General features: G+C 30.5%; 1 protein-coding gene across 1 annotated transcript in view; it reads left to right on the top strand.

Annotated features, from left to right (window-relative positions):
• LOC129971482 (uncharacterized) overlaps nt 1-24,491 on the top strand; it is a 31,210-nt gene that overhangs the window by 5,725 nt on the left and 994 nt on the right. Inside the window, exons 2-3 of the mRNA XM_056085299.1 lie at nt 16,915-17,089; nt 23,029-23,126. Of these exons, the coding sequence (XP_055941274.1) occupies nt 16,915-17,089; nt 23,029-23,126 (273 nt within the window). The remainder of the gene's footprint in view (nt 1-16,914; nt 17,090-23,028; nt 23,127-24,491) is intronic.

Consider the following 24,491-nt stretch of genomic DNA (forward strand, 5'->3'; position numbering starts at 1 on the left):
TTCCGATGTACTTATGGACTCTGAATTTCTATCAAAATGAATGCATCAATTATTTCGTTAAAAATTTAAAATGCTATCTTTTCTAAAAGAAAAAGTTACCATGTTGATTATAAGTGGTAAAAACGGATGGTCTTTGACATTTTGTTGGAATTTTCTTGAGTATGTCAAAAGCGGGAAACGGTACTGAACAATTTGAATCTTGCACAAGAAAATTCAATTGTACTTCAGTAGCCATAATATATGTTGATAATTAGTTTTGAATTAATTGCTTGTATAGTTAGAAGAGGATAAATTTTTGATCGTTTTATCTAATTTCTGAATTATTAAATACCATTTTGAAATTTTAATAGTATTTTTTTTTCTTCATGCCTTAATGTCGGTTTTATTTACGCCTATATAAAATCTAAATTTTGTGCTATTTCTGGGTAGGTACATGCTGACGCAACGCACTCACTGGTTTATATATGAATATACAAATGTTTATATATGTGCTTTTGTCTCATATCCCTGTATTTCTGCAATTTTTGTAATAAATGCAGCATTACTTTCACATTGGAAACTGACAATTTGATGCTTTAGTAAGAAATTTTTTATTATTATTTATTCGGAAAGGTACATTTATTGTTTAGTTTTAAATAAAGTGTGAATTAGGGATGATATAAATATTATATATGATTTAACAGAAAATATGTTGAAATCTCAAATGTAATGCCATCTTAGAACGGCAAAGTGTTCATAATATTGGACCGTATCAATTATTTGATCCTTTTTGCAATTCAAGTGCAAATTTGTAGTTATAATGCTTAATGTTATATAGTGTAATCTCGGAATACCATTCAACAATCTGTGTTTTGCTGTCATTAATGCTTTTAAATAACTATTTTCGGCATTATATAACTGATACGGTTCAAATGTTATGGATTTGTCATTTAAAAGAATAACAGATTTATAAAATATAATCGGCTGTTTCATCAGAATAGCAACACATCTTATAAAATAGCAAAGTTACTGATCATTAATTTTCTGTGAAAAAAAAGTTGCTCTGTTCATTTGGCTCGTCAGAGGAAATCTTTCATATAGATGTGTCTTGGGGTTGGGGGGGTGGAGTTTAACTATCAAAATGGAGAGGAAAATTTAACTTGTAATTATGTGAATATCTATTGTAAGAAATGAATAAGATGATCATCGCTTTGTGTGGTTTGTTAAATGTTGCGTGCTATAGACAAAGCTGTTTCTGCTGTTTCATTTCAAGGCAGTTTTTCCTGCTCAAAAATAATTATTTTGCATTACATCTCGTTTTTTTTTTTTTTTTTTTTTTTTATCGCATTGTGCGAGAGGCCATATTTATATTCACTCTAATGAATTCCGGAGTTACATAAGAATGTTATTTTAAGATATGTCTTCACATGTGAAGTCATATTCTTTTTAAAGGGTCTAGAGTAATTTAAGACTCGCCATGCTTTATTATTTTTGTGTGCATACAACTATTTTTGGAGTTAGAAAAAGTATTCCTTATAAAGGATACATTAAATTTCATCTTAGCAATTATTTTTAGGCTAGAAAGATGAGTCAGTGCATAATAGGGGCATGAAACTGTTTCATGTACAAAATACATAATCTTACTATTTATCAAATGCAGCAATTTAGATTCCTGTATAGGGAAAAGAAAGAAAGAGAGGGGGGGGGACGAATGTAGAATTGCTATAATTTTTTTTTTTTTTTTTTTTTTTTTTTTTTTTTTTAAATTTCAATTTTTTATTATTGTGAGTTTATTTGTATAGAATTAGTAGGATTTCCACATTACCTTCCTTAAACAAACGGATTTTCTTTTTTAATCATTACTTGTCTTATAATGATTGATTTTCATGTTTCGTTGGAAGTATTTTCATACATCTTATTTATTTTTTTTTTAACAGTTAGTACTGAACTGTTCTAAAAACATGAGCATTGTACGTAACGGGCAGCGAAGTAAAACGTTCTCTGTTTCAAATTTTGCAGCTATTTCTTATCGTGGTATTCTTTCTATTTTCAGTATTTACGAGTTAATTTTCAATTTATTTCTCCGGGTTTCAAATAATTTCTCAATTCCTTTTGTAGTGAAAAAAAAAATTAGATCTTGAGCTGGAGGCTACTGGAAGTTTAGGAAGTGGGATGTCATCTCAGATTTCATTGTCATCATCTAATTCAAAATTAGGAGTCAGTTTCAGAACAGCTTTTGTGTAGTTCTAAAATGAGACGTTACTATGTTTGAACTCCTTCCTGTAGTTTCTTCGTCTCCCCCCCCCCTTCCTCTATGAATACGGTTTTCTTTGCCTTTGTTCGCATATGGAGTCATCTCATTATTGCGTCAAATGCAAGGTACAAATTTAAATCAATATAGATTGCCAATTTTTGTGGAAACAAAAAGGGCGTGAGTAAAGATAAACTCGCAGATTTGCGATATTTTATTTGTAATTATGATTGATGTCGCATGTCATGCAGTGTCAGCCAAACTGAAATCTTCGTTCCTGTTTTTAATTTGAATTAATATATAGTTCGGTAAGATCGGTCCCCTGGCACGAGCGATTAGACACGTTTTTCCTCTGAAAATACATTATGACGTTATCGGACTAAGTGCATGGCTATATTTGTTATCAGATTCGAATATGTATTGTTCTTTCTTAAATCGGAATGAATCTTAATGAGAATTTTGACTTTTAATTCCAAAATAAAGGGTTTATCAAACAAAACTGTTCCTTTAACAGAATTTCTTTTTTTTTTTCTTTTTTTTTTTTTGTAAATGTTTGTGATTCACTGTTGATTTGTTTTTCTGCCTTAAACTAGTTGTGAGAGGTTTTTACTGAATTTGCATTGGAACACTATCACTTCGATCACGACTGTCGATCCCAGTAGTGGACTGACAATTGCATGCTTTGATTACTAAATGTTGTTCCAATAATAATCATACAAACCTAGCTTTCTGCCATTGATATTTATTCAAAGATATAACTTGTTCCATCCTGACAGAATTAATCTTAAACTATCGTGATTTAAATATTTCATTATTTGAAAATGTATTGAATATATGAACTGTCACTCTCCCTCCCCCCAAGGAAGTTAGGTATGAATTTGCAATTAGGGATTGCAATACCGGGATACCGAATACCGGTATTTTGAGCCATTTTACAATTTCGTAATACCGGTATTCACAAGTTTAAATACCGGTTTTTCGGTACTTACTAGAAATTTTTTAAATTGTCTCCACTATATGTTCAGGGATCGCCAACATAGCAAAACAGTATACGTTTTTGTTTTTATGTCTCTCTAAAGGGCGAAATTAATTAGCTAATTAATGGCTTAATGAATTGCTTAAATCTAAATTAGCGAAACATGGATTATCCCTGAAAGAAGATATTGTATCCGTAACGACTAATGGAGCAACAGTTATGAAAAAAGTTGGAAAGTTGATTGGTGCAAATTAGCAATTGTGCTTTTCTCATGGAATTCAAATAGGAGTAATAGATGTCCAAAAAAAAATAAAGAACAGAAGAATCCAAATACTGTGGATATAGAAACTTCGGATTCCGACTTTGAAGAGAATGAGAGTGATATTGACAATGAAGATAATGACAATATAACTGTTGAAGACGATATTGCTAATGAGGATGAAATATTAACCCATCAAAAATTGCTTCCTATAATTTATAAAGTTCGAAAAATTGTTAAGATATTTAAACTTTCCCCTACAAAAAATGCCATATTACAAAAATATATACTAACTGAAAATAAAACGGAATATATGTTAATAATAGATTCTAAGACACGTTGGAACAGTTTACTCCTAATGATTTTTGAAATTTAGAATTCCCGATTTTTGAAATTTAGAAACCCAATCCAAAAAGCAATAATCGACTTAAACCTGTAAATTAAATTTCAGATAGTGAATTCGACTTAATATCCAGAACTATATCAGCTCTACTTCCAATAAAACTGACTATAGAGGTATTATGTCGGAGAGATTTTAATTTATTAACAGCTAATGCAACAATAAATTTCATGTTGCAGTCATGAAATAACAGCACACATCATTATCAGAAGAATTATGTATTACATTGAAAAATCGCACAGAAGAAAGGCATACCGAAATAGAAAATGTCTTATGGTATTTACATAATTATAATGATTTTTAAAATAAAAATGAGAAAGAAGAAAAGAAAATAATTTAAATTTGATTTTTATAGTAAATTTTCTTAAAATTTTTTACTCACAAATCTATCCACATTCGGAAGAATTCGGTAGTTATCGAAGATTATGATGACACTAATGTGGATAATGAAAAGGAATTGTCTCTAGAACAAAAATTAGAATTAGCGATAAATAAATTAAAAAAAATCAACGAACTAAAATACAATACAGAAATCAGCTATATCCAAAACCATCCGGCAAGAAATTGATTTATTTGAAAATGAGGGATTTAGAGGTAAATACTTGGAAAAAGTATATCGCGCATTGCTAACAGTATCACCAACTAGCGTAGATGCCGAAAGAGCGTTTTCGACAGCTGGTCATTTTCACACAAAATTACTTTTCAGGCTTAAAGGCAGTACAATTGATACATTATGTTTTTTAAGATCGCATTTCAAAAATTTGTAATAGTACCACAGACTGAATAGTGATATTTACACTTTTTTTGTGATTTAAATAAATAAGTTGTTCCTTTACTTTTTTGTGATTCTTTATATGCTGTTATAATTTATAAGTTACAATTTTTTTTTGATATTTACCCTCTCTAATAAAACTGGCAAATAAAACAAAGAAACACCTGCGTTTTCTTTCTTTTTCTAAAATTTCTAATACCGGTATTAAAACCGGTATCCCGGTATTAAGGTCTAAAAAATACCGAATACCGGTATTGAAATTTTGGTCCGGTATTGCAACCCCTATTTGCAATACACACATTGTGATTGAACACATAACATCAACTGCGTTGCGAGTACTGTGTTCTTTCAGTGTAGTAAATAAATCTTTTTGAAGATTATGATCACATAAGTATAATTTTGAATTTTGGAACTGTAAAAAGAAGAAATTGGTATAAGTCTAAGCAAATGAATAACGTTCTTGTATTCAAATGTCCCCAGAAGGTTGTAGGAGTGAATTTATTTTCTTGTCGATTCTATCTCCTATCTTGCCCTTATTCTTCAACCTGTTGTCTATACATTTTTTTCTTAATTTTATTTTCCTTTTTTTTCAATTATAAATTTATTTTATTTTATTTTGTGTTAGCTTTATCATTCTTCAAAATTATCGTCTGCATCTTTTTCTTTCAAGCATTTCTTTTGTCTTTCTTTTCACTTTATTTCTTAATCTGTTTATATTTTTGTATGTTAATTCTAATTTTCTGTTGAATGTAAATTTTTTTGTATATATTATGCTTTTATATGTGTATATATTATTTCCTTTCCGAGTGGTTCAGATCAGGTCATGAGTTCGTGATTGAATTTTTCGTCATTTCCTAAGATATCTTATTTGGTATGGGTTTTTTTCTCATTTGGTTTGAGTCAGTGGAAGTTAACTTATTCTGCATTAAGGTCCCTTTGAAATCTGAGCAGTCACGAGATTTAGCCCCAGTCAATGTGGACGGTAAACAAAAGCATCATTTCATAGATCATATTCGCCCGTGCTTATTGTGCTTTTCATTTGATAAATTTGTTCCACATTTATCGACGCATTCTGCCTGCAAAGTCAATCAGTGGAATCGTGTAAAGTGCACTCAAGTGTAACCGCGGGTCATAAGCTATGTATCCTTTAAAAAAATTGTGTTAAGGAGTATTAATAAGCAAATAAGTAAAGTAACCAAGTATGTAAAAATATTCAACATTATCAAACTGTTCGTAACTATAGTGTTGTATTAAAGAGAAATTATAGGGGATTTCATATCAAAAAAAGGCCAAGTCAAGCATAGAATTGCACTGTATTTACGCGCGACGCACCTTCTTCCGGTTTAACTTGAATGCGAGAATGTTGGATATTTTTAATTTATATAATTCAAAAATTGAGGTGAAGTTTTTTCTCTTTTGTATCTTAGGAAAATCGTTGAAAAAGGACAGGGTTAATAATAAGTGAATTTTCGTTTTGTGTCCAATAATTTAACTATACGACGATGTGTATTTTTGAATTGCGAAACTTTAAAAAATATTGTATCAGGAGGAAAAACTTTTAAAATAATGAGTTTTTAAGGCAGGATCAATTGTCTGAAAGCTTTGCGAAGATAGCGGGGATAATTTTCCACTTTTGTTCCATGATAGCTTTTAATACTTGTATTGAAATTGAGATGTCAAATTCGTGCATAGTGTAACAATGTTTTATATTTAAATCATCTTAAGTTGAAATAGCAATTAATTTAAAACGGACGTTACACACGGATCTCAGATGTCGTGCACCTCGTAATAAAGTTTGATCTTGGAAATCTGACGGTTCGAAGTTCGAAACCGATTTCACCCTAAAACCGCCGTGTAATGAGTCTAGTGCACACTAAATCCGTCGGAGCCAAATGTCCTAACGCTGGTGTGGTGTGGAAGTTTGGAGTTTGTCGTTGGTCATTTAATACGGTTCAAAATTGTGAGGTCAGTCCCAAAATAATCCTAGTTTTGCTTCAAAACTCGTCATTGGTTTTACTAAATTAAACTAAAATTTAAAATCTTTGTTTGTCCTTTCCATTCTTATGTGAATGGAAATAACACTAAATATCTAATATTAAATGTGGCATCTAATTTGTTTTCATAAATTCACAGTTCAAGGAATCAATGATGTTGCCATCACGTGCATATAAATGAAATGGCAAATTATTTTAGAGTCGAAATCGAATGATTTTATAATTCTTTTTAATTTATTTAAGATAACTATATAGACAGTGATTGTGATCGAACCTCTGTTATTTAATTTTGAAATAAATTTGGTAAAAGCACGTAAGTTTCCAAAAATAGTATATCAGTCTAAAGAATGAATCGATTTCGAAGGCCTACTTCTCACATCTTTGCCATAGTTTCTCCTAGTCAAACACTTCCAGACAATTTTTTTTTAAACTGTTTTTCAAATTAAAACATTTACAAAATATTCTTCGAACATTTTAAAATGTGGCGACTTGCAAATTTTTCGATTGAAATTCTCATAAATATTTTATTTCTAAAACTTAAGTCAAGTCTGCTCTTTCTCTGTAGATACAGAACTCGCTTGTTCTGCATCTTTGCTGTTTAAGTCTGGTACCATGTTCCAGACCTAAACATTAGCTAAACTTAGTTCTTCCTTTCTTTATGTTCTTATTTCTGGTCCATCTCTAGACCACTACAGTCTTGTGAGTCGGCTTTAATTTTTCATATGCGAAGTATAGAGAAAGTATTGTAATGTCAAAAAATACCAATTCGAGATTTTGACGAATCCCCACTCGTAAACTACCCTGAGTTAAAGAATTTTCGGAATTATGTCTATCTGTGTGTAACAAAAATAACTCATAAACGCTTTGAGCTACGTGGCTGAGATTTTGAGTTCAGAGGAAGTCTGTCTGTCCGGCTGCTCGAACATAAGTGAACACGATAACTACAAAACGAGGAGAGTTAAATGGATAAATTTCGGTGCAAAGATTTAACATCTACACACCCGTATCAAATCTTGAGCCAAATTCAACAAGAGGTTGACCGTCTGTCTATCTATACTTTCAAAAACACGTAAACGCGGTAACTCAAAATGTGACGACTTAAATGTGTCATATTTTGTAAGTAATTTTGTGACTGCAATTTTAGTTCTGTTTCAAATTTGTGTTTCAATCGATTGGGAAACATAAATTCATCTTTATTCGAGAGTGTGCGAAGGAGTTTTTGAGAGACCACTGCCGCTGATTACAGTTTGTTATATTGTTGAAGAATAGTATGGCATTGAAAACGTCCTCTGCCTCTGGTCTTGGATTGAAGTATGTTTAGATATGTCACATGATATATCTAAAATCCAGTGTGCTTCTTCCAGGATAAATGGCGGGAAACGACATTCAGTTTGATGGCATGCACACAGTCACTTGTCACATGAACTCACTTCATTACATTATTTCATTGTTGCTCGGAACGGAATGTTAATCTTATAATTCCTTCAAGAGGAAATTGCTGTAAGGGGAAACTTATCTTGAAAGCTTCTATTACATAAAACATCCTTAATGAGTATACATCTGTCGGATAATGTCATCCATTATCTTAGTTTAGAGTAAATCGGCATAAACGACTACAGAATAGAAATTATTCATGAAGAAATTGCTGCAAAACAACTTCACAACCCCGTTAAATGTATTAGAAAAAGCAACAATCGTTGTTTGGCAGTGAATAAGCTGTTGAAACTCTTTAATGCTTATTTTTTAACGTTTTTCATTCTTTTGTATTATTAAGTTATCTGAATATAGAATTTAGGTATATGAATTATATGGTTAGTTAATTGTAGTATAGATAAAAATTGTTAACATTATCCGACTTTATATTCATGCAAGTAGTTTATTACAAAAATTTAGTAATGCTTTATGGTATAACCAAAACTGAATATTATTATAGAAAAGAACAGAATTTTAACTATTTCTATACTGGCTTTTTTTTTTTGTTTCTTTGCGAGATGGTGTATGTATTTTCGCACTGTGGTTTAACTATTTAACAAAATATACTACAAAGTACACATACAAGAATTTATGTAGTTTAAATTGTCTCGTTACTTTTAGCTAAGTAAATTAAAACTTTACATGGCTTTTTTTTTTTTTGCATTATTTGCAAAAGGTGACAAATTAATCATCTTAATTAATTCATATGAGATTATTCGAATTCAAGTACACTGATTCTAATTTATGAATTTAACTCTCGTACAATTTGAACTCATAGCTTCGATGTTACTTTCCGATTTCAACATTTGCCTATGATCAGATGATTAAACAGGTGCCTGAACTGTGTGATTTCTAACTTCCGGACTTCACAATACTATTATTTTATTATTTTTACTTTACTGAATTTGCCATTTGCGAAAGGTAAATCCAGTAAGGTAGAAATGAATTTAATGAAACGTCTCTGCATTTCTAATGGAGAAAAAAAAAATGATTTTTTTGGAAGTTTAGATGTTTTGCAGAATATACGTTTAAATCCTTCTTGTTAATGGATTTAAAATAGACTATTAAATCATTATGTGAAAATAAATAATAGCTACTCATTTAAAGTTGAGATTAAGTAGAAAAATGAGTAGTTGCTTTCTTTAATTCTGTGTTTACACATTAGAGAATAGTTTCAAAGTTTATTGGATAAAATTTAAAATTAATCTTAATCATTAATTTAACAAATTAATAAAAGTTATCTGATTATGAATTATAGTTCTCTCTCTCATTGTCATGTTATCAAGCTTCTAATAATGAAATAGCCTCTTGACTATTTAACTATTGTTCAGTATTAAACATATCTTTAATTTTAAAAAATGTTCCATGTTTTAAATGAAATTTTAATAGAAAACGATAAATTTATCGAAGGAAGAAAATAAAGTAAGCCATCATTTAGAAGAAAGTTTTTCATTCCTAAAACAGATATATCATTAAATGAAATTTCGAAGATATCAAATATCAATTTCTAAGTAATATTTTTCTTTTGTTTACAAAATCGTGAATAAAAAGAATTGTTTTTACACGTTTTAAGTTTGTGCTGTGTGTCGTCAATGGCTGCAGGAGGAAGAGCCAAGAACTTCCTTGTATTGATCCCCCCCCCGAAAGTTATCTTGCCTTGAAGGATTTTCGTGCAACAACCAGTTGCTGTTGTCCATGAACTCCGTAAAGTGAGTTTGGTTATAGCCTCGTGGAAGAGTTCTCGAATTTTTAAATAGTACACAAGAATCATTGAAGTATATTTTATACTATCGGTGATTTTTCTGCCCCGATTAAAGAGAAAGACGATTAAATATTTTATAAGAAATTGTTTTATCATAGGAACGAATCGAAGCGTTGCCGTGTTACCTACATCCCCCTATCCTACTGTATTCGAAATAAACATCTGAGCTTTACAGAATAATTATTAAAAGCAAGTAGGGATTTGTTCAAGTTTAACCAGAATTTAGCATCTCATCTAGATCTTTTAAAGTGATGTTTCAAAAATAAGCCACATGAATGCTTCGAATAATTGTATTTATCGTTGTCTTTATAAGCTGAAGCAATATCTGACATTGTTTATTTCTATTCAGAGTTTTTCGTATTAATTTCACAGAAGAGTAAGCATGGACAAGACGAAAAGGGTTCCAAATTCAGCGCTAATTTAAATGATCAAACTTGCTTAAACTTTGCATTAGATTGAGATTGTTAAATAAGATTGTTTTTAAGTCATGGATTTACGTAAGGAAAGATCTACTGCCAAAATATGACCTACATAATTAAACAAATGCTCTAATACTAAATTAGTATTAAAAAAATTCAGTTTTTATCTATTTATATCAATATAATTTTTAAAATATAATTTTGCAACATTACTTATTGTTTGTAGAGAGACTAAAATAGAATATCTGGATGGGTCAACTGGTGAACGAAATTAGGCGAAGTTTTATGCAAACTGCCGCTTAATATTTTCCCTTGGCAGTGCAGTCTAAATAACCAAGAACAATTGTAATGAAAAAGTAAAAGAATACATTAAAAAATTAAATGAATTAAATGATTTGCTGATTCAGATTATGTACGATGATAGTTTGAATGAAAAAAAAAAAACTTTTTTAAAACTATTTGCAATGGAAAGACGTGCCATGCACGTCGAGGTACTTTGGGTCACTGAATCGCTAATCATGTGCTACAGATCTGTGCTTCGTCAGCAGGCATTTGTCTCTGTCAAAAAAAAATGATGTTCGGGACCCATCGATTGAGATTTATTTGTCAGAACATAGTTTACAGGTTTAGGTTGAAAATCAATTCATGTAGAGGATATAAATCTTTTGCCGATTTCTATAAGATATCGGATACTTTGTGTGGCTTCACTGTCAGTTACAGTGGACTGTTTTGGCACGCACACCTTTGAATTTTTTGCCACCGCAAGTAGTTAAAGAATAAATATAGCGATCGTAAAATTGTGTAAAAAACATTTACACTCTTTTAACTAAAACTATATATTTGCTAGATCCTGTTTTATCCTTTATTGTATGAACTGAAATGAAAAAGCTTTGTCTTTTTTTCGAGTTTAATAATTTACGGTATTCGTTTTCATTCGATTGATGCCGCTTTAATATTTTCATACCAAAAAAAAAGAGGGAGAAACCTGTTCTCTCCATGGTTACTCAAAGCGAAAGCCCAATCTTTCCCCCGTGCACTAAAAAGGAAGTTTTAATTCGTCAGTATGACGCTGATTGTTTCGTAAGTGGAGAGGCGGTGCCAGTGAGGCAACCTATTCCTTTTCTCGAAAACTTTTACTGGCTGACATTCAGAAAGATTCTATTGGGGGAAAAAATAAAAATACATACATTTTTATACACTTTCATTTCAATTGACTTCATTCATTTTTGTAATTATGTGATCGCTTTTTTCATTTGCTTCATATTTTAAGAGTAAATTTAAAATTTATAATCTGTTGTCGACAATATAAAAGTCTCAGCTTAATGGTCAGATAATCGCTTCGTTTAACCTTTTGCGCTCGGATGGTGCCTCTCACTCAGGTGGGTGCATCATTTTGAAGTTTTATTTAATTTTAATTTTGTTTATTGAAACTACTTGCAGAGTGATTAGAATATGGGGATTTAATTTTTCGGGGAAATCCAACTTAAAACAAGTCTGCGTGTGTGTATATATATATATATTGGAGCAATAAACAAGGACATGTATTATTGTATTAGGTGAATAATTATACATCGAATTACTTTGCCGTGTGCAAAGGATTAAATTTTTATTCAATACGAAGGTTAAAACTTCTATAGATTTGAGAAACAATTTCAAGATTTTATAATATTAACAATAATTAAATGTAAAAACTAGAAAAAAAAGTATTAAAAATTCTTGTACTTTTTTTTTTGTACACTAATAAGAATGCATTTTTTTAAAAACTTATTAAATTTATTATTTAAATAAAAAGAATGAATATTTGCAATGAATTTGAAATCTTTAAACTGGTGCTAACGTTTGATGTAGTATATTAAATTATATTTCAATTTGATATCTCTTTTTTATAAAAAAGAGATCTATTTACTCTCAAATTAAATTTTTTGAAAATATAATAAAATATTAGTCTCATTCTATGCAGAGATAACCATAATGAAGTTCAATATTTTTTTAAAAAAATGGCGAAAATGACTGGCGAATATCCTTTATTGTAATCTAATCTCTTCGGATGTTCGCTGGTTGCAACAATGTGTTTTAAATCACTCGTGAGCGCGTGCTTCGAGTGGAAGGGTCTCGGGAGGTCGTCGTCTGCTGGAGAGGCGCTGTGCCAAGCCCTCACATTTTTTGGGTTCAACGTCTTCGGTGGCTTGGGTGAGTCACTCATCCTCGCCCGACGCGCCTGCTCGATCGATTTTTGGGATCATTCTTTGCCTGCGTTCGTTGGTAACGTCATCACGCCTCGCTTTCAATAGTATTGCGTATCGTTGGCTGTGAAATGTGTCTGCCTCGTGGCTTTGCCGGTTCAATTTTCAATTTCATTTACTGGAAAAAGTATTCTGTTGTTTCTCAAATCAGAGTTGGCAATGAAGTTCACTTTCAAAATCTTTGAAATACACAGAGAATGAGCAACTAATTTTTGTTTTATAGTTTACTTCAGAACTAAACTGTCTTTGGAAAAAATGATCGTTTGTATGTTGTTAACTTTTCTTGGTTGTGTGAAAATTTTATCTTTCGTTTTCGTTCATTTTCGTAGTTTAGAATTTTAAGAGGACGATATTTTCTTTATTAGCAAGCGAGTCATATGGATTTTCATCTATGATGTTGGTGTCAAAATATTTCCGGTGTAAAATATTTATTTTTATTTAAATAAAATAGTCACTGCTGCTTAAAACTTATCAATTTTTTTTACATGAATTTGTATCATAAATTCTTCAAACTAGTATATTGTCAATAATGTTAATCGATATTGTCCCATAATTATACTTTTATTCTGGAAATAGTGTCTTGACAATAAACATATAAATGTTTCTCCGTTAAATTCTGCAATATTGTTGGAATACTTTGCTACTTTTATAATACTTTGAAAAAGGAAGTCAAGGAAATTTCAGGGAGACAGTTAAATAAATTTTATCAACAAACTGCATTTCTTTCAGCATTCTCAATTTTTCTAACTACAGTTTTTTTTATGTGAATCTGTTTTAAAATGAAACCTCGGAGGACGTTTTTAATGATGATTTAGAAGAACATTGATAAGAAACTACGTAGAATAACCTGAGAAGTAAATTTTAATATTTTTAATGGAATACTAGCCCCTTTTAATGAGCAGCTGATTCGCTGGAAGTATTGTATTTAATTTCAATTAAATATCTTGGATATTATTTCATGTTCTGTATTTCGTCAGCAAACTTTTTTTAAGCATCAAACTGACATAGACTTTGAAGCCGTATTATTTTTAAGACATGCATGTTCTGCTCATTATGTATATTAATCTTCTTACTGGAGATCAGTTATGGCTTCATAGTGCTATTAAAACCATATCTTTCCCGGTACTGTGACTTCACTTTTTTTTTATTTATCATGCAAATGAGACAGATCTTAGCTTTTAACAATGGAAGGTCACAATTCATTGACTTCATACGATTGATAAACATAAATAAAAATAATTCAGACTTCTAATATATCAGGGAAAAAAGAAATTAAAAAAAAAATCTAATGTAAAATTCTACCTATGCGAATATGAAACAAATAAAGTGAAATAAAAGGACAAAAAAAAGGAGGGGGGGGGGTAAGATTATTTCCTCCGATATAGAATTTCAATTCTAATTTGCATTTTAATAAATTTTTTAAAAAATTTCATAAATAAAACATTTGAAATAATCGAATTAGAAGTTCGAATTGTAATATTTTTTCTAAAAGTTAAAACGCAATAGAAGAAAGATCAAAATGACAAGTTTCGTTTTCAGAATTGCATATCTAGAAGAATAAATTTATAGAAAGTATTACTTATAAAATAGAATGATTAAACTCTTTCATTTCTCCGTCGTTTTAAACCTTAAATAATCGCATTGTATTTCACAAATAATTGTAATAAATCTGTTTTACGATATGTTCCTATGATTTTGATTTCCTTATAAATGATACATTACCTTGATGATAATATAAATAGAAATTCTGCTCGAAAAATATGCGCGCGCTAGCATATGATAGGATTAACGGCAGAATGAATGTATATCGAATTTGAAACAATCATACTTTAAATATTAAAATTTGATTTTCGAAGTATCCTCCTCCTCTCCTCTCTTTAGAAATGTTAACTATATTCTTGGCCATCCACCCCCCACCCCATTCCTGACGACCCGTTGGTTTGCCAGGAATATTTATTATATTCAATTTCGGATAAATCGTTTAAATACAACTTCATGATTTCACCGAATGTTTTGACATGAATGCCGTATTATTTTGTTTTGCTTAAGTTCTGTTTATTGTGTAAATGAACCTTTCTAATGGCAGCAGTCTCGCCACATCTTAACGCTTTTAAAGCATGTAATTGTGCGGATCATCTGTCTTCTAAACTTCGCAATGTTATAATTCCACTATTTTTTATTTTTTTTGTCTCGTTAACTGCACAGATATTAAATAATCCTTCTTTAGTTTTTAACAGTGGAAGAAAATCATGCGATTTATTATTTGATGAAATAATGAAAACTTTTTGAATTCAAGGGGGACAATGTAATCTATTGTTGGAAATGAAGCAAATAATAATAATGATTACAAAATAAAACAAAACAAATGCCAGAATTCCCACGATTATTACATTAGTATCGTTAAAAAGATTTTTTTTATATATTTTAAAACGGTGTGAAATTCCTTTTTGTAATATAATATTTTCAGAAGTTATCATGAAAAAGCGATTAAATTCAACTTAATTTTTGATTAAAATTTCAAAAAAAAAAAAAATCCCTCCATTTCTACCATCCAAGATATATATATGTGCCAGATTTGGTAGCTGTAGGTCCGTAGGTCCGGCCTATAGAGCACTAATGAAAATATTCAGGGCAGTCTAGCTGAAAAGAAAACAATGATCTAGAACAAAATTAAGTTTTCTTTCCCATTTTTACAATGGAGCAAAATGTTTAGAAGTTGTCAAAATGAAAAGAATTAACTGTAATACTAGCGAACAGGATGGAATATTAATGGTGGTCAATAATTAATATTTATTAATAAAAACTTTCAGTGCATTCTTAGTCATTAACAATAATGGTACTTTATTGCTTTTTTTTGTTTGTTTGTTTCTGTGTCTTCCGTAATGTGTCGATTTATTTTATCAAGGTCTCATTCTGCAGTATTATACAACTGTGGTTTGGATTGTAGTCATATGCCAGGATGACGCCTGACTTCTGGGTCAGAAACAGGAAAAGATCTACAGAAAGGTCATCTCGAAAGCTTGCTTACCCGAAAGTCAGGGCTCCCCCCCCCCCCCATTCTGGAGGTTTAAATCGCAGCAGGCATCCAACTTTGCAAATTTATGCCTCGGTGAGGGAAGGGCTTAGAAACAAAATAAAATATTTCATCTAAACCAGAAACTTAACCACAAAAAGGAATTAAAGTAAAATTATATCTGAAAAGAGCTACATTCGCCATTTCACCAAAGAAGAAAGAGGGTAAAAATATCGAATTCAAAGAAACAACTTTTACCGACTTCTGACAATATAAACAAATATATTCTTTGTGGAAGAATATTAAAAACTGTTCTGTTCTCCGATTATATAAGTTCTAGAATCACTGACAATTTGTAACAGATTTAAGAGAGGGAGGGTCAATTAATAATAAAGGAGAATTTCTCTGTATGTGCTCTGCATGCCAGACTGTTTGCCCTACAGCTACAAAAGTTGGTGCACTTATATCTGGGTGGGTGGAAATGTTTACATAGGAGTTTCTTTGAAATTTTAATTAAAAATGAAGCAAGATTTTGACTTTTTTCCATCGTAACGTACAAAACTATTATTACACAAAAATAAATTTTCTATCATTACAAAATTTAAAAAAAAATGCATTGGTATGTAACTATACCAACTTAATAGTCATGTAAATTTGTCCAGAATTTGGATGATTTTTTAAATATATAATATAACCTTATTTCCAATAAAAATTACATTGTTGCCCAGAATTTTAAATCATTTTCATTGTTTTATGAAATTTTTAATCTGATCTTTGATAATACATTAACGCGATAACAGTAGGCAGTTAAATTTTGATTCCATACACGTGTTTTCATCCGGCATTGAATAATTGGGGTAAAAAATTATTCACGATTCCGAAATGTGTGTAATAATTAATTACAAATTAAAGAATGAGAAATAGAAATTATGGTTAAAAAAATAAATCTTTTTATTACTAATAGCAGAAATGGGTTGACTTCCATTAAATGTATTTCATATTTTGTATTCTGATTTTTATTCTTAGCAAAGCTGTAACAAATTTCCATCTGTGTGTTCCATTTTTATCCTCCACATTTTGTTTGTAGATTTCGATCTCCATTTTAAACATTAATGATTGATTGGAACGGAGTGGCGCAAGCACCATTTTATTATTGCATTTTACCGAATTTCGAGCATGAAACTTCAAACAAATGTGAAACAAGGAATTATTTTTCTGGAACTTCTAGACTTCTATTAAATCGCCCTATATATATGGTTTAACGCCATCCCTATTCAAAGAAAGAGAATAAAGCGGGAACATTTCATGTTCTTTTAAGTGAAAATGAAATTTGACTGTTGCTCTGTTTATTTATAAATGCTCTTTTTTTGCAGGTAACACAGCAAGAACTGAAAGCAATAGCTGATGGCATGCGATCTAACCCCTCCGCATTTCAAGAGACAGGGATTTACCTAGGAGGAGAAAAATATATTTGCCTATACGCCGAGCCCACTCTACTCAGGGGTAGGAAAGGTAGTTCTGCCATGATCGTTGTGGCCACCAACACATGTGAGTACTTTACAATAATTTTTATGAATTAAAATGTGCATTCCTTCATATGTTTTTTTAAAAAAATAAGAAGTAAAATTTATTTAATTTATAATAACTTAGCAGTTCAGTTATCTGTAATAACTACTGTGATTCTTATATTCCTAATACTACTTCCACAAGTCGAGATTTATATATCTATTTCTAGGATTCTTTGTTATCAATCTTCGTACTCTCAGGCTTTAATTTTTACAAAATAATAATCTTTGTTACGAAAATTCAACACATTTCAGTTTTAACTCATCTATATTAGTATGGTCATTTGTCAGTAAACATTAAAATTAAGTTACATTATTTTTGATAGAATTATGGGCCACTCTGGCAGTACCACCGCAGCTTGTTCTTCGCTGCTAGTTTTCGCACAACTTAACTGACACCCTATTTTAGTAATTACTAGTAGTGTAGCAATTTGTTTGTTGATAAGTCTTTATTGTGTATTTTGACTTGATAATGCTATTTTTATTAAAGAAACTTTTGTTAATATATTGTTTTATTTTAATATGGACAGATGTTTAAGAACTCCTAATATAGACAGGTATTTAACCCTAATTTGAATTGTAATCAATTAATATTAAAGATTTTGGATAAACAATCGTTTATACCAAAGGTCACTACGAAAATGTGACTTTGGTTATTCTTGCTCTTTGCATAGTTAAATTTTAATAAAAATTTTAGGCGTCAATCATATTCTGCGAATCTACGATTTGCATTTCAGAAATACATGTGATTGTTGAGAAGTTTTTGTTGCTTCTTCGTTGTTTCAAAAAATAATGTAACTGTAACCAACAGGTACGTTATTCATTTAACAAACAATGAAGAAAAGTTACTTTGAAGGAAATATCTACGATTGCTGGCAAACGCTGTCATAAATGAATACTTTGACGCTCTTCGCTCAATCTTTATAGAAAGCGAGCTAAAACTAAATTTCAAAACTAACTAGAAGAAATGAATGATTTATCATCAGGTGAAAAAAGGGGCAAAATGAAAGAACTCTAGATTCACAAGGTTTAGTGATGCGATTTTCTACACATTTATATGTTCAAAACATTTTTGCTGGAACTATTAACATATGGTGAATGAATATGAAACTGACTTATTGCTTTTTATATCTAAATTTCCGTTATCCTTTATTTCCATGTTATTTCTACAAATTTTTATTCCAAATGTCAATATTTCAGTGGGAATATTGCCAATTTCATTTATTTTCGGGTCATTCAACAAGCATTGGTTATTTTTGTGTTTGTTTGTGTGTGTGTGTGTGTAATAAAATCACATTGTTTCCATTCTTTTTTTTAAATAAAAATTATTTAAAATAATAGCACTTATTAATATTTACTCATTTACAACTTTAAATAATTAACCTTTTAAAAATGTGTATTTTATAATAATTCATTTAAGAAATACGCGCGACTTTTCATGTTCGTTGTAAATAAAGTAAAACGGCACCGCTGGAAGATTAAATAGATTAAGAGAATATCAGTTTTTAGAAAGGGAAGAAAAAAACAAATATTTTTTTTCTATTTAATACTTCTTTGATTTAATAATTGAGACTCTTAATAATACGTAGATATTTTAATTGCTACTTAAAATATAATTCTAAAGATTTCAATAAGAATTGAGAAATTTAGCGAGAGAAATAAAATCTTATTCATTGAACTGAAGGTAAGAAAAGTCATAAAAAAAGGCTTGCGACATACCAAATTAGACACTAAAGATTTCAGTGTTAAGATATGAGACATTATTAAGGCAAGCAGTAAAAGAAATTCCAACAATTTTAAATGACAGGTGTTTAAAAATAAATTACTACTTTTGTATATTAAAACAATGTCAAGAAATAAAAGTAAACTTGAAAATATCCGAAGGATAAAATGTTAACATTGGCAAAAGCGCAGAAGTGGGAATGAGACATGGATTAATTAACAGTAAAATAAGCTTGATATTTCAGCAACAAAAAAGTCGTTTTTATAAATTGTGTTTAAATTAATTTTGATAAATGTATTGAAATGGAAGAAATAGCGGTACAAAAATAAAAGTTTTGTTTGCCAAAAGGTATTATTTTTTATTTTAAGATGGTATAAAAAATATATATAAATTTAAATAATAAATAAATAATAAAAATATATATATAAATTTGTCCAAAGTTTTTGGTGCTAAAGCGTTTGCTGAAATTCTTTAAGAAGTTATTCATTCAGACATCACTCAGAATAAAATTAGGGAGAATGAAGCATGTGGCATCAAACCCGCCTTTGATAGTTTTAAAGAAAATCGCATTTCTTAAAGTTAACGCGTGTTTCATTCTAAGTGAAAACTTAGAACTCGAAAGACTCGAAAAAACTAAATTGAAAAATTAATTTTGTTTCATTTTTTAATTTATTATTATTTTCGAATTTCATTCGAGAAAAAAAAATTCTGATGTTCCTATTCTGTAATACTGCTGGTACTGCCAACGATCGCAGTAATATTCTTTGTTAAAAGCTGCCTTAATAATAGTAGCAATAAATAATAATGCTTATGTGCTAACAGATGGAAGTTGGGATAAATTTACTTATATTTACTCTTTGTTTCGAAGCAATATAAAGTCTGTTTGGGTGTAAACCTTGTAATTTGACACGACACTCAAACTGGCATCTTCTTTCCAAACTTCTATGCCAAAATGGCGGGGAAACATTTGGTCCAGACGGATTTAACGTGAATCATACCTTTTTACCTGTCAATTTTTTGAGGCTATCAGGCTTTGAATCTGAAACCTTCCCGATGCCGCAACCGAAACTTTTCCACTAGGCCATCGTGGACCTCTAACTTGGCACAACGGGATAAGCAAATTCAAGCTAATCCAGCTTCTCCACTAGTTCTACATCGGGTAATTTTTTTTCTCCTGTGTTTCTTTCTGGAGAATTTCCTGAAATTTAAATATTGCGTATAAAGCGAAATAACGTGAGTAATTGAATGAATTTATGTGCGGAAAGAAGCAGGGGTGCTTCACTTTCGTAATTCAATACATGAGCCGGCTCTGGGATTCAGCATACGTTTTACAATAATTTTTTTTGCATATTTTAACAATACATAAATAAATTTATGTATAACCTATACATAAATGTATGCATACATAAATTTATGTATAATCTGCTTATTATGCTTTTTTTCCCCCTTCAATTAGGTTATACATCGTAAAATTTGTCTTTAAATGTGTGCAGTGATCTTATTCTTGACTTTGCTGGCCTGTAATAAGAATAAGAAGTCTGAAGATATATATGAAAATGCAAAAAGAATGTTTTTAATGATATGCTTAGGCTTGGGGATGAGTATTTATTGAATTTTCTTTGACGAGTTTACCCCCTTTAAAGGCCCTGATAGGAATAGAAAGTCAACACTTCGAAGCAGTTTAAACATAGAAATGGCAGTTTAAATTTCAGCAACAAATTCACGCACTATTTGAAAGTATTTCATTTTATCGGATTAGTAAGGCATAATTTAGATTCTTTGCAACTCTAAAAAGAATTGGATGTGTTCTTATTCACGTGTGAGGGCAATTTTAGTTAATTGTGTAGTGAGTTGCGAATTGCCATTAAGTTAATGCCTTGAAATGAATCCGGAACTTTATTTGGAATTCTGCAATTTTTATAACGCACGCTCCAGGTCTGACGGGAATGTCAAAAGGATAGATACGTGGTAGGCACATGCAACGAGTTAGACAAATCGTTCGCTCAGTGAAGAAGGGTCATGATACCGAAATGGAGAATTTTAGGTCGTAGAGGCAAACAAAACCTGTGAAAGGCTATTAAATGCTGTCGCGGCCATTTTATGTTTAGAATTAACCAGCGTGGGAGTGTCCTCTCCCTTAAACTTTTTCATAACTTACACTGTGCGATGTTGAGTGCCAATCAGTTTGTTTCTCAAAGTGAAGATTATGAATTTTTTTTAAAGTTTAAAATTGGACGTTAATATAACTGTATTAAAGCAGCACTAGAGCTATTTTAAGACGGACTTCGTGATTTTGAACCGCATTAAGATGACGTGGAAGACCCCTGATCTAGCACCCCCTTCTGCTAACTTCCGCACCACACCAGCTGTAGGATGTTTGGCCCCGAAGGATTTAACGTGTAACAGACGCTTTTACATGATGGTTCTTCGGTGGAATCGGATCTCGAACCTAATACCCTCCGGTTCGGAAGCTGAGACCTTACCACCAGGCCACCGTGGCCCTACGAAGAATCTGAGAGTTCTTTTACGAGCGGATGTCTTTTGAAACCCCACTGTCCTGTTAAGAATTTTAAAAAATATTATAATATATATAACTTATAATTCTTAAGTTAACAATAAAAAAAATAGTAACGTTATTGTAAAGCAAATTGAATTGGGTGTAAAATGATTTTCATTTTTTCCCCCTCCCATTATCATTTGTTTTTTTTCTTTTTGATATTCTGAATTATTTCAATATTGATTCCACTATTTTTGGCTGATAGATTTATTCGTATGAGGCTGCCATCTCGAAATAATTATTTTATGTCGTGTTACATTTTTGATAGCATTAATTTATTTTAAAGCATAGTGCCCGTGTTTGTCGCTTTAAATTTATATAAATGTACACTTTTTTCCTAATTTTCATGAATTTTGGTGCACAGGCTGTTCAAAACAAGGAAAAATCTTCAACTTTTCAAAGTTCAAATTTAATTAAAATTCCATTTATTAAACAGCATTTTGAATGTTTTTTCGTTCATACCATCTTAGAAAATATCATAATAAAATGATTTTTTACGTCATTCAGCCCTCATTTTAATGGTATCAGTTTTTATGCATTTTTTTCTTAATTTTTGTAAATCAATTTTTTTGGCAACACTATTAATGAAGCTGGAAGTGTTTTCATAGTTTTGTAGTGATTGTAAATGATGCATCTGAGAAATTTTATTCTTCACATTATGTCGCCAGAATTTCTTTTGTCGCCTGTGACAATATTATTTTATGTTTCCGCATTTTAATTCATTACTTTATTTTTTCCTTCGATGTTTTATTTTATAAATATTCTTTGAAAATGTTCGCTTTTTAAGATACACAAAAATTAACATATTTTTTTAAAAAAAATAATGAATCAAATAAAACACACTTCAATTCAGAAGAAAATTTTCTGTTTATTAATGATATATGTCTTTAAAAATTTCCTTGCGCATATTCATTGAATGAAATGATTTTTATTTCATTTAACTTTTGTATATTGTTTGTCAACGGATTCTAAAGCCTTCTGCGCTTTTGCGCATGCCTTAAGATGAGTTTAATTTGATAAAATAGGGGCGAGAGAAAAGATGAAAGGAAAAGGTGCTTACATTTAACAATAAATTCCGGAAATGCACACAACCTTCCACGTTTCACCCTTTAGTGAGATAGAATCGTCGAAAAGTGGTCGCCTCGGGATACAGAAACGAGCAAAACGGAATATTTTCTTTCACCAGCTACAGGTTGGTTATTTTTATAATGCGATAAGGCATTTCCTATTTGTCTAATTTTTTAATTAGAATTTTTTTAAGTCTCATAATTTCGCAATTATTGTAATTTGTCCTTCTTTTCTTTTTGATATTTTGGCTAAGAAAAGGAAAAGGTGACTGTGCTGGTCACGAAAGACAACTGATTTATTATATTAGAATCCGAAATAAATAAAATATCTACCATAATTAATTCAAATTCAGTGGAATAAAATTTAAGATGTTGAATTCGAAATGAAGGGTCTAGTAAACAAAAGAATCTGAATTTCACTCTGATAATTGAGTAACATTTTTATTATTAATTTTTAGTTTATCAAGGTCCAAATAAATTTTAGTGAAGCGAGCTGCATGAGTTTTTATGGCTGACATTGTACAAACATTTTTTTTTTTTTTTCTGTAATGACATTATATATTTTTCTTTTTCAGGTCTATTAGTTGCTGCCACTATAGATGGTTTCCCACCAGGCCAGTTAAACACAGTGGTTGAAAAATTAGGAGATTATTTGAAACAAAATAATTATTAAGTAAGTTGAAATTTCTTAAATTTGTAATAATTGCCCATATTTTAGAATTATTAAATACGGATGATTCCTGATATTTTTTTAAGAGTCAAGCGTGTGTTCATTGTTTCAAGAAAATAAATTTCTAAAATTATCAAATATGCAAGTGTTAGTTCTCAGTTTCTTCTCGGAAGTCGCGATTCATTTTTAAACATTCGGCCTGTTATAAGAATGTTGCAAAAGCCGAAATTTTAGACAGAGGGCAAAATGAAATGTGAAGGCCCCACGTTTCTAACTATCCTTTAGACATGTAGGGGAATTTGAAGATCATTCTTTCTATTAAAAGTTTTTAACCCGTTGCACTCGGAGGCCTCATTCGATACCATTCAAGACGATGCATCATTTTGACGTTTTATTTTTTAATTTTGAACTATTATTTATATTTATTTTTTCGGGACAATAAACAAATCTTGGTGTTAGGTGAATAATCATCTATCGAATTATTTTTCCGAATGCAGAGGGTTAAAAGATTAACAACTCGAATATGGTCTCGTATATGAAACATAATTTAAACTGTTTAGTTAAAAAAAAATTCTAAAAGTATTTGTTGGCAGTAGAAAGATGTCTTAAATGAACACACTGGCTAATCGAGCATTTAAGTTTATTTTCAAATTTTACAATTTCACTAAGGGTGGCTTCTTTTAGCTTGCCTTTTTACGCTTCAGGAATACCTTTTTCTCCTAATTTTTCTAGAAATATTCGTAAAACTTCTTTAAATACTTGCAGCATTATATGATTATGTTCTTTGAATAAAATGGAAAAGACGAAAGATTTATTACAATGTCTATAAAGCTTGCTTCACTGCAAGTGTACTATCTTCACTTTGAAATACTCTTGTAATAGTTCTTTAATATCTGAAAACTTGTTTGATTAGCTTAGTATTATTTTTCATGTGTCTGGCAATGATACATAATTAAAATGAAGGAGCCTTGCCTTAGGAATGATTAATTTGGTTCGATCAGTTTAAAAGTAAATTTTAATTTATATTGTATCATAGATGGAGCACATCAACCCTGTGCTTAAATAAGGCAGTATTTTTGTAATACAAGGAATTCCCCATTTTCAATCCACATGAACGTATTCTTGGTGATCTTCAAGTTAGGGCTCTTGCGAATTTCATCATATGCTTAGCATACAACTTCAGCAAACCAAACAACTTAGCGTTATATGGCCTTTTCCTACTTTGGTTCTCAAAACGAAAACGAAGGGGGAAAAAACCGGGGGTGGTAGTTACAGCAAATATTGTGCTTTGTTACCAAACATACATACACACTTAAAATTCAAGGAATACAAACAAATTTTACAATTTCTCAAAATATCGCTGCTTTA

This window comes from Argiope bruennichi, chromosome 1, assembly GCF_947563725.1.
Source record: "Argiope bruennichi chromosome 1, qqArgBrue1.1, whole genome shotgun sequence".
NCBI lineage: Eukaryota > Metazoa > Arthropoda > Arachnida > Araneae > Araneidae > Argiope > Argiope bruennichi.